An 18026-nucleotide genomic window follows, 5' to 3' on the forward strand; every position below is an offset into this window, starting at 1 on the left:
ATATATATATATATATATATATATATATATATATATATATATATATATATATGTCCCGGTCGTCATTTATATTCCCCTGTGCCCCCTGGCGTCCCCGTCGTAGTTGTGTTCCTGTGTCCCGGTCGTCATTTATATTCCCTGTGTCCCGGTCGTCATTTGTATCCCGGTGTCCCGGTCTGTATATACATTCGTTTTTTAGTTTTGATTTTCTCCTTTATTTTTCATTTTTTTCCTTTTTTTCTTTTTTAGTTTTTTTAGTTTTTTAGTTTTTTATTAGTTTTTAGTTTTTTTCTTTTTAGTTTTTTTGTAGTTTTTACCTTTTTTTTTAGTTTTTTTTAGTTTTTTTTACTTATGTCCTGGTCGTCATTTATACTCCCTGTGTCCCGGTCGTCATTTGTGTCCCGGTGCTTTGTTGATGGTGATTGCTAATCGAACATTCCTTTTGTCCCGGTCGCTTTCTCTTTGAGTGTCGTCATTTATATTCCCTATGCGCCGGTGTCCCGGTCGTCATTTTTGTCCCGATGTCCCGGTCTGTAATTTCGTCAGTTGAAAACATGAGGTCAGTCGACACACAAACATGACGTCACCCGACAGACAGACCCACACACACACAGACAACTTATTTTTATATATATATAGATATCTTAGGGTATTAAGCTGAAACTCGCAGGATAAGTTGAAGGGGATGTCGAATTAACCAACAAGTGCTTTGGGAATAGTACTACTGCTGCTACTACTACTACTACTGCTACTAACCTACTATTGCTATTAAGGTGAAAATTTCACGGAATCTTTAGTGGAAAGTTAAACTAAATCAAAACACACTATGAACATGCAGGTTGTCAAAAGGGCGTATCATCAATATCAGTACCAAGATAAAACTTACAGGGCATGTTGAGTGGGTATGTTATAATGACCAAAAGACCCTTTGTGCATCTTACTAGCACTACTTCCACTGCTACTATTATTCTTATTGCTAATATTACTGCTTCTACTGCTGCTATTATTACTACTGCAACCACTCCTACTACTATTACTACTACTGTTACTGCTACTAATACTACTACTTCTACTATTACTTCTACTGACGCCCAGTTACTATGGTTGAAATTTAGGGAATGTTGAGGGGAAAGTTTAACTGAATCAAATCTTTAACTGAATGAATCAATTTAGGAACGGCTTAGAATATTAAGTTGAAACTTTCAGGCCATGATGGGGGGGGGTCAATTGACCAAAAGGCAATATTTGCAGACTATTACTACTACTAATATTAATACTGCTAGTACTGCTGCTACTATTCCTACTACTACTTATGCTATTACGACTACTACTACTACTGCTTCTACTACTAATGCTGGTGCTGCTGCTGTTAATAAGAGTATTAAGGTTAAATTTTCAGGGAATGTTGAGCGGGAGGTTGGACTAAATTTAAACATACTATATGCATGTATTTATCAAAAAGGCGTATCATAAACATATCATGTATGGTTTGAAGTATTAAGCTGAGCCTTGCAGAGCAGGTTGAGATGGATATTCAGCTAACCACAAGGTACTGAGTGAATTCAACTACTACTGCTTTGTGATGTTCAGCTAAGCCAAAACCAATGTGCTGGCATATTTTCAAAAGAATATCAGCAATAACGCAAGAACGCTTAGAAAATTAATTAAAAACTTTCAGAGTATGATTAGGGGAAAGTTCTAATGATCAAAAGGCAGAATGTGCATGCTACTAATTCTGCTACTGCTACTGTGACTACTAAGGCAAGAATGCTAAGATGAAGAGCGGATGTTGAACTTAATCAAAATACAATATGTGCATGCAGCTTGTCAAAAAGGCGTAGCAGTAATATCTCAGGAGCAGTTTAGGGTATTAAGTTGAAACTTTAAGGGCCTAATGGGGGAGTGTTTAAGCGACCAAAAAGAAATAAGTGCACGCTGTTACTATGACTGCTACTGCTCTTATTACTACTACGACCAATACTGCAAAGGATAATGATATTAAGGTGAAGTTTTCGGAAATTATTGAGGGGAAGTTTTACAAAACTAAAGACACTATGTAAATGCAAGTTGTTAAAAGCGCGTACCAACAATAGCTCCGGAAACCCCTTTGGTTAGTAAGTTGAAAGTTATAGCGTATAATGTTGGGAATGTTTAACTGCAAAAAGGCAATATATACATCCCCATTCTAGTACTACTGCAATTACTACTATTGCAACTTCTACTACTACTACTGCTAATACTACTACTATTACTACTACTACTACTACTACTACTACTACTACTTTTACTACTATTACTACTACTACTACTTATACTACTACTACTACTACTCCTACTGCTACTACTACTACTACTACATTTACTGTTAATACTGCTACTGCTCCTACTACTTCTATTACTACTAATACTACTGCTACTACTACTGCTGCTACTACTTCTACTGTTACTAGGACTATTGCTACTAAGGCTAAGGGCATTATATTGAAAATTTTGGGTATTATTTAGGATGCATTTTGAACTACCCAGAAGGCACTCTATGCATGATATTACTACTGCTTTTTCATCTATTACTATTACTACTGCCTAACAGTTCGTGGTAACGAACTGTAGTAAGGAGCGACCCGGCTCAATAGTAGCCGAAACTCTAAAAAATGGAATTTTAATACCAATAGTTACATCAATAGAATTGCGTTTTCGTTCTTATTTAAAATATATAAGTTTCATCAAGTTTAATCTTACCCATCAAAAGTTACGAGCCTGAGAAAATTTGCCTTATCTTAGAAAATAGGAGGAAATACCCCCTAAAAGTCATTGAATCTTAACGAAGATCACGCCATCAAATTTAGCGTATGAGAGAACCCTACTGTTGAAGTTTCAAGCTCCTATCTACAAAAATTTGGAATTTTGTATTTTTTGTCAGAAGACAGATCACGGATGCGTGTTAATTATTTTTTTTTCCAGGGATGATCGTATCAACCTAGTGGACCTAGAATGTCGCGAGAGGGTTCATTGTAATTTAAGTTAAAGTTCTAGTGACAGTTTTAAGTGACCAAAAAAACTGGAGGGCACGCTAGGCCGAGCGTGGGAGGGGGCTCCCACGCTCATTTGTCGCAAAGTTATCGGATCAAATTTTGAGATAGCCATTTTGTTCAGCATAGTCGAAAAACCTAATAATTATGTCTTTCGGGGTGACTTAATCCCCCACAGTCCCCGGGGGAGGGGCTGCAAGCTACGAACTTTGACCATTGTTTTCATATATTAATGGTTATTGGGAAGTGTACTGACGTTTTCAAGGGGACTTTTTCGCATTGAGGCAGTGGGGTCGAGGGGAGGAGGTTACGTGGGAGGATCTTTTCATGGAAGAATTTATCATGAGGGAAGAGAATTTCCATGAAGGGGGCGCAGGATTTTCCAGCATTATTAAAAAAAAAGAGAAAATAAATAAAAAAAAAGTTTTTTCAACTGGAAGTAAGGAGCAGCATTAAAACCTAAAATGAACAGAAATTATTACATATATAAGGGGAATTGTCTCCTCCACAATACATCGCTCTTTACGCTAAAGTATGTTTAATATTTCAACCATTTATTCAACGGCCTTAGTGATTCAAGGGTCATTCTAAATGAGTTGGGACAAAATTCAAACTTTAGCGCAAAGAGTGAGGTATTGACGAGGGGGCGACTTTATTAACGGCTACCACTCCAATCACTACTTATGTATGTTTTCAGTTATAAAATAATCTGTCTTTTATATGCAGTTTCTTTTGTATGTTTTAGTCTGCTTATGCTTTGTCTGGAACATTTTGCTTTTGATATTAGGCAATTTTGAAGTGACAACTATAGCTAAAGTGGCAGGTAGTTTATAGTTAAGTTAATAGACTTCAAACCGCATTTCGCATAAATATGACTGTGATATGTTCATAGTAATAACGGTTGTTTCCTTGATGGTTCTCAAGTTTTGCCACCTGAAAAAGCCGTGTAGCTACCAAAAAATTAATAGCAGACCTAATTGATAAAATTGTATTTAACTCATCAAATCTATACTGATTTAAAATGTTGCAAAATTGTTTTTAATATCTTTGATTCTATTTATATTTTAGACGAGTGAAACAAACGAGTCTTATACTCTGTCTTTGGAAACAAATGGAGATAAAAGTGTTGTTGCCATCGTTGCACCGACAGTATACGGAGCAAGACATGGACTAGAAACTCTTTCTCAGCTTATAATCTATGATCCTGAGGTTTCAGCATTTTTAGTGACTACCCAGGTAAATTTCTTTGATTGATTACAAACTTTTTAGACACTAAATATAAACGTAAGTATGATTTAAGAAAGATTTAAGAAACCACTCTTAGAAGCTTGGTTTTCATGAAACCACTTTATGAAAACCACTTATTTTTATGATCCATTTTTTTATGAAACCACCATTTTTTATGAAACCACTGTATATACTTTCAACTTCAAGCAGTGACAAGGATATTCTCTAAAAAGTACGAATTAATGCAAGTTACAGACTAACATTTTCACCTATTAAAGATGTTTTATTTTTCTTCGTATTGCGACCAAAAAAATCCACTATCTTAAGCTTGAATCAGGCCATAGTCTTTATCATCCAGCCAAAATGGTACATTTGCATATGAATTCATAGACCTGGATTTACCGATTGGTTGAATAGACTCATTCTTCATTGCTGTAACTGTGAAGCTTCTAAACTAAAGAAACTAGTTAAAATAATATTATTTTACTGTTAAGATTACATTTCTCAAAACAAATTGACTGGAAAGCTAAAACTGAAGTTAAAAAGATATATTCCGTAAATTATGGTGTGAAAACATCTGTTTTGTAAAATAATATTATATTCTATGGATATTATATCTTCTTTAAGCTTTTTCCGCCTAATTCGTTTAGATGTAGAATTAGATCAAAAGTGATTATTAAAATCGAAAAACCCAATTGAGTAATGCATATGTATTGCATAACTTACTGCCATGAAAGTATAATGTTTTATACATTCTATGTTAAAACATGTCAACTTTAAAAAAGTAAAGAAATCCAAAGACAAGTTTTAGGTAGAAATTCACAGTCCTAGGGCCAACAAGCAGACGAATTGGGCCCTGTACGTAGAACAGATAAATGATGAACGTACCACTTGGTTTCACAAAAAAGAAAATAAAATAATTTGTAGCAACACTGATGCCCTGCTTTGGTGACTGCTGCAAATGCAACATTTCGATTTTGTTACTAGCATTTTATTTGGTACACAAAAAAGTGGTTTCACAAAAAAAGAAAATAAAACAATTTGTAGCAACACGGATGCCCTGCTTTGGTGACTGCTGCAAATGCAACATTTCGATTTTGGTACTAGCATTTTATTTGGTACTAGATAAATGATGAACGTACCACTTGGTTTCACAAAAAAGAAAATAAAATAATTTGTAGTAACACTGATGCCCTGCTTTGGCGACTGCTGCATATACAGCATTTCGATTTTGTTACTAGCATTTTATTTGGTACTAGATAAATGATGAACGTACCACTTGGTTTCACAAAAAAAATTCACAAATTTTATTTGGTACTAGATAAATGATGAACCTACCACTTGGTTTCACAAAAAAAGAAAATAAAACAATTTGTAGCAACACTGGTGCCCTGCTTTGGCGACTACTGCAAATGCAGCATTTCGATTTTGTTACTAGCATTTTATTTGGTACTAGATAAATGATGAACGTACCACTTGGTTTCACAAAAAAAAAGAAAATAAAACAATTTGTAGCAACACTCATGCCCTGCTTTGGCGACTGCTGCAAATGCAGCATTTCGATTTTGTTACTAGCATTTTATTTGGTACTAGATAAATGATGAATGTACCACTTGGTTTCACAAAAAAAGAAAATAAAACAATTTGTAGCAACACTCATGCCCTGCTTTGGCGACTGCTGCAAATGCAGCATTTCGATTTTGTTACTAGCATTTTATTTGGTACTAGATAAATGATGAACGTACCACTTGGTTTCACAAAAAAAAGAAAATAAAACAATTTGTAGCAACACTCATGCCCTGCTTTGGCGACTGCTGCAAATGCAGCATTTCGATTTTGTTACTAGCATTTTATTTGGTACTAGATAAATGATGAACGTACCACTTGGTTTCACAAAAAAAAGAAAATAAAACAATTTGTAGCAACACTGATGCCCTGCTTTGGCGACTGCTGCAAATGCAACATTTCGATTTTGGTACTAGCATTTTATTTGGTACTATAAATGATGAACGTACCACTTGGTTCCACAAAAAAAGAAAATAAAACAATTTGTAGCAACACTGATGCCCTGCTTTGGCGACTGCTGCAAATGCAGCATTTCGATTTTGTTACTAGCATTTTATTTGGTACTAGATAAATGATGAACCTACCACTTGGTTTCACAAAAAAAGAAAATAAAACAATTTGTAGCAACACTGGTGCCCTGCTTTGGCGACTACTGCAAATGCAGCATTTCTATTTTGTTACTAGCATTTTATTTGGTACTAGATAAATGATGAACGTACCACTTGGTTTCATAAAAAAAGAAAATAAAACAATTTGTAGCAGCACTGATGCCCTGCTTTGGTGACTGCTGCAAATGCAACATTTCGATTTTGGTACTAGCATTTTATGTGGTACTAGATAAATGATGAACGTACCACTTGGTTTCACAAAAAAAAGAAAATAAAACAATTTGTAGCAACGTTGATGTCCTGCTTTGGCGACTGCTGCAAATGCAGCATTTCGATTTTGTTACTAGCATTTTATTTGGTACTAGATAAATGATGAACGTACCACTTGGTTTCAAAAAAAAGAAAATAAAACAATTTGTAGCAACGCTGATGCCCTGCTTTGGTGACTGCTGCAAATGCCACATTTCGATTTTGGTACTAGCATTTTATTTGGTTCTAGATAAATGATGAACGTACCACTTGGTTTCACAAAAAAAGAAAATAAGACAATTTGTAGCAACACTGATGCCCTGCTTTGGTGACTGCTGCAAATGCAACATTTCGATTTTGGTACTAACATTTTATTTGGTACTAGATAAATGATGAACGTACCACTTGGTTTCATAAAAAAAGAAAATAAAACAATTTGTAGCAACACCTATGCCCTGCTTTGGTGACTGCTGCAAATGCATCATTTCGATTTTGTTACTAGCATTTTATTTGGTACTAGATAAATGATGAACGTACCACTTGGTTTCACAAAAAAAGAAATTAAAACAATTTGTACCAGCGCTGATGCCCTGCTTTGGTGACTGCTGCAAATGCAACATATCGATTTTGGTACTAGCATTTTATGTGGTACTAGATAAATGATGAACGTACCATTTGGTTTCACAAAAAAAAGAAAATAAAACAATTTGTACCAACACTGATGCCCTGCTTTGGCGACTGCTGCAAATGCAGCATTTCGATTTTGTTACTAGCATTTTATTTGGTACTAGATAAATGATGAACGTACCACTTGGTTTCACAAAAAAAGAAAATAAAACAATTTGTAGCAACACTGATGCCCTGCTTTGGTGACTGCTGCAAATGCAGCATTTCGATTTTGTTACTAGCATTTTATTTGGTACTAGATAAATGATGAACGTACCACTTGGTTTCACAAAAAAAGAAAATAAAACAATTTGTAGCAACACTGATGCCCTGCTTTGGTGACTGCTGCAAATGCAACATTTCGATTTTGTTACTAGCATTTTATTTGGTACTAGATAAATGATGAACGTACCACTTGGTTTCACAAAAAAGAAAATAAAATAATTTGTAGTAACACTGATGCCCTGCTTTGGCGACTACTGCAAATGCAGCATTTCGATTTTGTTACTAGCATTTTATTTGGTACTAGATAAATGATGAATGTACGACTTGGTTTCACAAAAAAAAGAAAATAAAACAATTTGTAGCAGCACTGATGCCCTGCTTTGGTGACTGCTGCAAATGCAACATTTCGATTTTGTTACTAGCATTTTATTTGGTACTAGATAAATGATGAACGTACCACTTGGTTTCACAAAAAAAGAAAATAAAACAATTTGTAGCAACACGGATGCCCTGCTTTGGTGACTGCTGCAAATGCAACATTTCGATTTTGTTACTAGCATTTTATTTGGTACTAGATAAATGATGAATGTACCACTTGGTTTCACAAAAAAAGAAAATAAAACAATTTGTAGCAGCACTGATGCCCTACTTTGGTGACTGCTGCAAATGCAACATTTCGATTTTGGTACTAGCATTTTATTTGGTACTATAAATGATGAACGTACCACTTGGTTCCACAAAAAAAGAAAATAAAACAATTTGTAGCAACACTGATGCCCTGCTTTGGCGACTGCTGCAAATGCAGCATTTCGATTTTGTTACTAGCATTTTATTTGGTACTAGATAAATGATGAACCTACCACTTGGTTTCACAAAAAAAGAAAATAAAACAATTTGTAGCAACACTGGTGCCCTGCTTTGGCGACTACTGCAAATGCAGCATTTCTATTTTGTTACTAGCATTTTATTTGGTACTAGATAAATGATGAACGTACCACTTGGTTTCATAAAAAAAGAAAATAAAACAATTTGTAGCAGCACTGATGCCCTGCTTTGGTGACTGCTGCAAATGCAACATTTCGATTTTGGTACTAGCATTTTATGTGGTACTAGATAAATGATGAACGTACCACTTGGTTTCACAAAAAAAAGAAAATAAAACAATTTGTAGCAACATTGATGCCCTGCTTTGGCGACTGCTGCAAATGCAGCATTTCGATTTTGTTACTAGCATTTTATTTGGTACTAGATAAATGATGAACGTACCACTTGGTTTCAAAAAAAAGAAAATAAAACAATTTGTAGCAACGCTGATGCCCTGCTTTGGTGACTGCTGCAAATGCCACATTTCGATTTTGGTACTAGCATTTTATTTGGTTCTAGATAAATGATGAACGTACCACTTGGTTTCACAAAAAAAGAAAATAAGACAACTTGTAGCAACACTGATGCCCTGCTTTGGTGACTGCTGCAAATGCAACATTTCGATTTTGGTACTAGCATTTTATTTGGTACTAGATAAATGATGAACGTACCACTTGGTTTCACAAAAAAAGAAAATAAAACAATTTGTAGCAACACCTATGCCCTGCTTTGGTGACTGCTGCAAATGCATCATTTCGATTTTGTTACTAGCATTTTATTTGGTACTAGATAAATGATGAACGTACCACTTGGTTTCACAAAAAAAGAAATTAATACAATTTGTACCAGCGCTGATGCCCTGCTTTGGTGACTGCTGCAAATGCAACATATCGATTTTGGTACTAGCATTTTATGTGGTACTAGATAAATGATGAACGTACCATTTGGTTTCAAAAAAAAAAGAAAATAAAACAATTTGTACCAACACTGATGCCCTGCTTTGGCGACTGCTGCAAATGCAGCATTTCGATTTTGTTACTAGCATTTTATTTGGTACTAGATAAATGATGAACGTACCACTTGGTTTCACAAAAAAAGAAAATAAAACAATTTGTAGCAACACTGATGCCCTGCTTTGGTGACTGCTGCAAATGCAGCATTTCGATTTTGTTACTAGCATTTTATTTGGTACTAGATAAATGATGAACGTACCACTTGGTTTCACAAAAAAAGAAAATAAAACAATTTGTAGCAACACTGATGCCCTGCTTTGGCGACTGCTGCATATGCAGCATTTCGATTTTGTTACTAGCATTTTATTTGGTACTAGATAAATGATGAACGTACCACTTGGTTTCACAAAAAGAAAAAACAATTTGTAGCAGCACTGATGCCCTACTTTGGTGACTGCTGCAAATGCAACATTTCGATTTTGGTACTAGCATTTTATTTGGTACTATAAATGATGAACGTACCACTTGGTTCCACAAAAAAAGAAAATAAAACAATTTGTAGCAACACTGATGCCCTGCTTTGGCGACTGCTGCGAATGCAGCATTTCGATTTTGTTACTAGCATTTTATTTGGTACTAGATAAATGATGAACCTACCACTTGGTTTCACAAAAAAAGAAAATAAAACAATTTATAGCAACACTGGTGCCCTGCTTTGGCGACTACTGCAAATGCAGCATTTCGATTTTGTTACTAGCATTTTATTTGGTACTAGATAAATGATGAACGTACCACTTGGTTTAATAAAAAAAGAAAATAAAACAATTTGTAGCAGCACTGATGCCCTGCTTTGGTGACTGCTGCAAATGCAACATTTCGATTTTGGTACTAGCATTTTATGTGGTACTAGATAAATGATGAACGTACCACTTGGTTTCACAAAAAAAAGAAAATAAAACAATTTGTAGCAACATTGATGCCCTGCTTTGGCGACTGCTGCAAATGCAGCATTTCGATTTTGTTACTAGCATTTTATTTGGTACTAGATAAATGATGAACGTACCACTTGGTTTAAAAAAAAGAAAATAAAACAATTTGTAGCAACGCTGATGCCCTGCTTTGGTGACTGCTGCAAATGCCACATTTCGATTTTGGTACTAGCATTTTATTTGGTACTAGATAAATGATGAACCTACCACTTGGTTTCACAAAAAGAGAAAAATAAGACAATTTGTAGCAACACTGATGCCCTGCTTTGGTGACTGCTGCAAATGCTACATTTAGATTTTGTTACTAGCATTATATTTGGTACTAGATAAATGATGAACGTACCACTTGGTTTCACAAAAAAAGAAAATAAAACAATTTGTAGCAACACCTATGCCCTGCTTTGGTGACTGCTGCAAATGCAACATTTCGATTTTGTTACTAGCATTTTATTTGGTACTAGATAAATGATGAACGTACCACTTGGTTTCACAAAAAAAAGAAATTAAAACAATTTGTACCAGCGCTGATGCCCTGCTTTGGTGACTGCTGCAAATGCAACATATCGATTTTGGTACTAGCATTTTATGTGGTACTAGATAAATGATGAACGTACCACTGGGTTTCACAAAAAAAGAAAATAAAACAATTTGTAGCAACACTGATGCCCTGCTTTGGCGACTGCTGCAAATGCAACATTTCGATTTTGGTCCTAGCATTTTATTTGGTACTAGATAAATGATGAACGTACCACTTGGTTTCACAAAAAAAGAAAATAAAACAATTTGTAGGAACACTGATGCCCTGCTTTGGTGACTGCTGCAAATGCAACATTTCGATTTTGGTACTAGCATTTTATTTGGTACTAGATAAATGATGAACGTACCACTTGGTTTCACAAAAAAAGAAAATAAAACAATTTGTAGCAACACTGATGCCCTGCTTTGGTGACTGCTGCAAATGCAACATTTCGATTTTGGTACTAGCATTTTATTTGGTACTAGATAAATGATGAACGTACCACTTGGTTTCACAAAAAAAGAAAATAAAACAATTTGTAGCAACACTGATGCCCTGCTTTGGTGACTGCTGCAAATGCAACATTTCGATTTTGGTACTAGCATTTCATTTGGTACTAGATAAATGATGAACGTACCACTTGGTTTCACAAAAAAAGAAAATAAAACAATTTGTAGCAACACTGATGCCCTGCTTTGGCGACTGCTGCAAATGCAGCATTTCGATTTTGTTACTAGCATTTTATTTTCGACTAGATAAATGATGAACGTACCACTTGGTTTCACAAAAAAAAGAAAATAAAACAATTTGTAGCAACACTGATGCCCTGCTTTGGCGACTGCTGCAAATGCAGCATTTCGATTTTGTTACTAGCATTTTATTTGGTACTAGATAAATGATGAACGTACCACTTGGTTTCACAAAAAAAGAAAATAAAACAATTTGTAGCAGCACTCATGCCCTGCTTTGGCGACTGCTGCAAATGAAGCATTTCGATTTTGTTACTAGCATTTTATTTTCGACTAGATAAATGATGTACGTACCACTTGGTTTCACAAAAAAAAGAAAATAAAACAATTTGTAGCAACACTGATGCCCTGCTTTGTTGACTGCTGCAAATGCAGCATTTCGATTTTGTTACTAGCATTTTATTTGGTACTAGATAAATGATGAACGTACCACTTGGTTTCACAAAAAAAAAGAAAATAAAACAATCTGTAGCAACACTGATTTGGTACTAGATAAATGATGAACGTACCACTTGGTTTCAAAAAAAAAGAAAATAAAACAATTTGTAGCAACACTGATGCCCTGCTTTGGCGACTGCTGCAAATGCAGCATTTCGATTTTGTTACTAGCATTTTATTTGGTACTAGATAAATGATGAACGTACCACTTGGTTTCACAAAAAAAGAAAATAAAACAATTATTTACAACACTGACGCCCTGCTTTGGTGACTGCTGCAAATGCAACATTTCAATTTTGGTACTAGCATTTTATTTGGTACTAGATAAATGATGAACGTACCACTTGGTTTCACAAAAAAAGAAAATAAAACAATTTGTAGCAACACTGATGCCCTGCTTTGGCGACTGCTGCAAATGCAGCATTTCGGTTCTGTTACTAGCATTTTATTTGGTACTAGATAAATGATGAACGTACCACTTGGTTTAAAAGAAAGAAAATAGAACAATTTGTAGCAACGCTGATGCCCTGCTTTGGTGACTGCTGCAAATGCCACATTTCGATTTTGGTACTAGTATTTTATTTGGTACTAGATAAATGATGAACGTACCACTTGGTTTCACAAAAAAAGAAAATAAGACAATTTGTAGCAACACTGATGCCCTGCTTTGGTGACTGCTGCAAATGCAACATTTAGATTTTGGTACTAGCATTTTATTTGGTACTAGATAAATGATGAACGTACCACTTGGTTTCACAAAAAAAGAAAATAAAACAATTTGTAGCAACACCTATGCCCTGCTTTGGTGACTGCTGCAAATGCAACATATCGATTTTGGTATTAGCATTTTATGTGGTACTAGATAAATGATGAACGTACCATTTGGTTTCACAAAAAAAAGAAAATAAAACAATTTGTACCAACACTGATGCCCTGCTTTGGCGACTGCTGCAAATGCAGCATTTCGATTTTGTTACTAGCATTTTATTTGGTACTAGATAAATGATGAACGTACCACTTGGTTTCACAAAAAAAGAAAATAAAACAATTTGTAGCAACACTGATGCCCTGCTATGGTGACTGCTGCAAATGCAGCATTTCGATTTTGTTACTAGCATTTTATTTTGTACTAGATAAATGATGAACGTACCACTTGGTTTCCCAAAAAAAGAAAATAAAACAATTTGTAGCAACACTGATGCCCTGCTTTGGTGACTGCTGTAAATGCAACATTTCGATTTTGGTACTAGCATTTTATTTGGTACTAGATAAATGATGAACCTACCACTTGGTTTCACAAAAAAAGAAAATAAAACAATTTGTAGCAACACTGATGCCCTGCTTTGGTGACTGCTGCAGATGCAAAATTTCGATTTTGTTGCTAGCATTTTATTTGGTACTAGATGAATGACGAACGTACCACTTGGTTTCACAAAAAAAGAAAATAAAACAATTTGTAGCAACACTGATGCCCTGCTTTGGTGACTGCTGCAAAGCAACATTTCGATTTTGGTACTAGCATTTTATTTGGTACTAGATAAATGATGAACGTACCACTTGGTTTCACAAAAAAGAAAATAAAACAATTTGTAGCAACACTGATGCCTTCCTTTGGTGACCGCTGCAACTACAACATTTCGATTTTGGTACTAGCATTTTATTTGGTACTAGGTAAATGATGAACGTACCACTTGGTTTCACAAAAAAAAAAATAAAACAATTTGTAGCAACACTGATGCCCTGCTTTGGCGACTGCTGCAAATGCAACATTTCGATTTTGGTACTAGCATTTTATTTGGTACTAGATAAATGATGAACGTACCACTTGGTTTCACAAAAAAAGAAAATAAAACAATTTGTAGGAACACTGATGCCCTGCTTTGGTGACTGCTGCAAATGCAACATTTCGATTTTGTTACTAGCATTTTATTTGGTACTAGATAAATGATGAACGTACCACTTGGTTTCACAAAAAGAGAAAATAAAACAATTTGTTACAACACTGATGCCCTGCTTTGGTGACTGCTGCAAATGCAACATTTCGATTTTGGTACTAGTATTTTATTTGGTACTAGATAAATGAGGAACGTACCACTTGGTTTCACAAAAAAAGAAAATAAAACAATTTGTAGCAACACTGATGCCCTGCTTTGGTGACTGCTGCTAATGCAACATTTCAATTTTGGTACTAGCATTTTATGTGGTACTAGATAAATGATGAACGTACCACTTGGTTTCACAAAAAAAGAAAATAAAACAATTTGTAGCAACACTGATGCCCTGCTTTGGCGACTGCTGCAAATGCAGCATTTCGGTTCTGTTACTAGCATTTTATTTGGTACTAGATAAATGATGAACGTACCACTTGGTTTCACAAAAAAAGAAAATAAAACAATTTGTAGCAACACTGATGCCCTGCTTTGGTGACTGCTGCAAATGCAACATTTCGATTTTGGTACTAGCATTTTATTTGGTACTAGAATAAATGCTAAAGGTACCACTTGATTTCACAAAAAAAGAAAATAAAACAATTTGTAGCAACACTGATGCCCTGCTTTGGTGACTGCTGCAAATGCAACATTTCGATTTTGTTACTAGCATTTTATTTGGTACTAGATAAATGATGAACGTACCACTTGGTTTCACAAAAAAAGAAAATAAAACAATTTTTAGCAACACTGATGCCCTGCTTTGGTGACTGCTGCAAATGCAACATTTCGATTTTGGTACTATCATTTTATTTGGTACTAGATAAATGATGACGTACCACTTGGTTTCACAAAAAAAGAAAATAAAACAATTTGTAGCAACACCGATGCCCTGCTTTGGTGACTGCTGCAAATGCAACCTTTTGATTTTGGTACTATCATTTTATTTGGTAATAGATAAATGATGAACGTAACACTTGGTTTCACAAAAAAAGAAAATAAAACAATTTTTAGCAACACTGATGCCCTGCCTTGGCAACTGCTGCAAATGCAGCATTTCGATTTTGTTACTAGCATTTTATTTGGTACTAGATAAATGATGAACGTACCACTTGGTTTCACAAAAAAAGAAAATAAAACAATTTGTAGCAACACTGATGCCCTGCTTTGGTGACTGCTGCAAATGCAACATTTCGATTTTGGTACCAACACCTAGTTGGTGGGGGCGCTTCCAGCCCCCCAAGCCCCCCCGCACGCGTAAGGCGTTACGCGCCATATTAGTTACGCGCCATTGTAGTTGTTTCCCTGTGTCCTACTTGTGAATCTAGATATATATATATATATATATATATATATATATATATATATATATATATATATATATATATATCTATATATATAAAAATAAGTTGTCTGTCTGTGGATCAGGTGACGTCATGTTTCTGTGTCGGCTGACGTCATGAAAATAGTTGTCAGGTGACGTCATGTTTCTGTGTCGGCTGACGTCATGAAATTAGTTGTCGTCATTTTTGCTTTGACGGTGATGTCATTCAAGTTATATAAGACATATGTTCACGTAGAAATCTATTAATGTTTAAGTTTACAATGACTGATGAAGATGCTCAAAGAGTCTATGCCAAAAAACTTGCTGCTGATAGTTCCTCGGCACGCTTTCTTTTCTGACTTTCTCTATCAGCAGCAAGTTTTTTGGCATAGACTCTTTGAGCATCTTCATCAGTCATTGTAAACTTAAACATTAATAGATTTCTACGTGAACATATGTCTTATATAACTTGAATGACGTCACCGTCAAAGCAAAAATGACGGCAACTAATTTCATGACTTAATTTCAGAACTTAATTTCTGTGTTGACTGACGTCATGAAATTAGTTGTCGTCATTTTTGTTTCGACGATGCTTAGTATATTGTAAAACACATTAATTTGGTTAATAATATACCATTTAAAACACCAAAATGAACATGCTGGAGTAGTCACTCGGTGAGAGAGGGTGTCAGAACGGAGAATGAAGGTCCCAGGTTCAAATCCTGGTTAGGCTAAAAAAGGTGAAAATCTAAAAACTAAAAAAAAAAACTGAAAAAACTAAAAAAGGCAAAAACTACAAAAAAAACTAAAAACTAATAAAAAAAAATTAAGAATAAAAATAAAAAAAAATAAAAAAGATAAAAACTAAAAAAAAAGTAAAAAGAAAAACTAAAAAAAACTTAAAAAGCTAAAAAAAGGTAAAAACCAATAAAAAACTGAAAAGAAAAAAAGGAATAAAACAAAAAAAAATTTCATCTAAAAAACTAAAAAAACTAAAAAAGGTAAAAACTAAAAGAACTAAGAAGAAAAAAAAACTAAAAAAAAGAAAAAAACTGAAAAATAAAGGAGAAAAAGAAAACTAAAAAAATATAAATAAAAATAAAGAAAACTAAAAAGATAAAAACTTCAAAAAAAAACTAAAAAGAAAAAAGAAAAAAACTAAAAAACCTAAAAAAAAGGTCAAAACCAATAAAAAAAACTAAAAGGAAAAAAAGGGAAAAAATTAAAAATTTATTTCATCATATACCAATTCAAAAACGACATAACTACAAAGGGGACGCCGGGGTGCACAGGGGGATATATAAATGACGATGGCGACTCAGGGAATGGTCGATTAGCAATCACCATCAACAAAGCTCAAGGGCAATCATTAGAATCATGAGGTATAGATCTGAATACGGATTGTTTTCCCATTGACCATTATATGTTGCATGTTCAAGAGTCGGTAAACCTGACAATCTATTTATATGCACAGACAATGGTACAGCAAAGAATGTTGTATATTCGCAAGTTTTACGTAGTTAAAAACATATATATATATATCTATCTATCTATATATATAAAAATAAGTTGTCTGTCTGTGGATGGGTCAGGTGACGTCACCTGAAAAAACTGGATCAGGTGACGTCAAAACTGAAAAAACTAAAAAAAGGCAAAAACTACAAAAAAAACTAAAAACTAATAAAAAAAAATAAAAAAGCTAAAAAACTAAAAAAACTAAAAAAAGGCAAAAACTACAAAAAAAACTAAAAACTAATAAAAAAGCTAAAAAACTAAAAAAACTAAAAAAAGGCAAAAACTACAAAAAAAACTAAAAACTAATAAAAAAAATAAAAAAGCTAAAAAACTAAAAAAACTAAAAAAACTAAAAAAAGATGAAAAACTAAAAAAACTAAAAACTAAAAAAAAACTAAAAAAAAGGAAAAAACTGAAAAATAAGCTAAAATAAAGGTAAAAACCAATAAAAAACTAAAAAAAACTGAAAAAACTAAAAAAAGGCAAAAACTACAAAAAAAAACTAAAAACTAATAAAAAAAGTAAAAAAGCTAAAAAACTAAAAAAACTAAAAAAACTAAAAAAAGGTAAAAAACTAAACAAAATAAAAAATAAAAAAAAATAAAAAAAAGGAAAAAACTGAAAAATAAGCTAAAATAAAGGTAAAAACCAATAAAAAACTAAAAAGAAAAAAAGGAAAAAACTAAAAAAAAATTTCATCTAAAAAACTAAAAAAAACTAAAAAAGGTAAAAACTAAAAGAAGACCAGGACATAAGTAAAAATAAAAAACTATCTATATATATAAAAATAAGTTGTCTGTGGATCTGTGGATCGTGGATCAGGTGACGTCACCTGAAAAAACTGGATCAGGTGACGTCAAAACTGAAAAAACTAAAAAAAGGCAAAAACTACAAAAAAACTAAAAACTAATAAAAAAAATAAAAAAGCTAAAAAACTAAAAGAACTAAAAAAAGGCAAAAACTACAAAAAAAAACTAAAAACTAATGAAAAAGCTAAAAAACTAAAAAAACTAAAAAAAAGGCAAAAACTACAAAAAAACTAAAAACTAATAAAAAAAATAAAAAAGCTAAAAAACTAAAAAAACTAAAAAAACTAAAAAAAGTAAAAAACTAAAAAAACTAAAAACTAAAAAAACTAAAAAAAAGGAAAAAACTGAAAAATAAGCTAAAATAAAGGTA

At 33.6% G+C, this 18026-nt stretch overlaps 1 protein-coding gene across 3 annotated transcripts in view; it reads left to right on the forward strand.

The window, feature by feature from the left end:
• LOC136033053 (chitooligosaccharidolytic beta-N-acetylglucosaminidase-like) overlaps nucleotides 1-18026 on the forward strand; it is a 176084-nt gene that overhangs the window by 58406 nt on the left and 99652 nt on the right. For all 3 annotated transcript variants that reach the window (XM_065713641.1, XM_065713639.1, XM_065713640.1), the window contains exon 5: nucleotides 4098-4265. In XM_065713641.1, coding sequence (XP_065569713.1) covers nucleotides 4098-4265 — 168 coding nt within the window. The remainder of the gene's footprint in view (nucleotides 1-4097; nucleotides 4266-18026) is intronic.

The sequence above is a fragment of the Artemia franciscana genome, chromosome 11 (assembly GCF_032884065.1).
Source record: "Artemia franciscana chromosome 11, ASM3288406v1, whole genome shotgun sequence".
NCBI classification, from domain to species: domain Eukaryota; kingdom Metazoa; phylum Arthropoda; class Branchiopoda; order Anostraca; family Artemiidae; genus Artemia; species Artemia franciscana.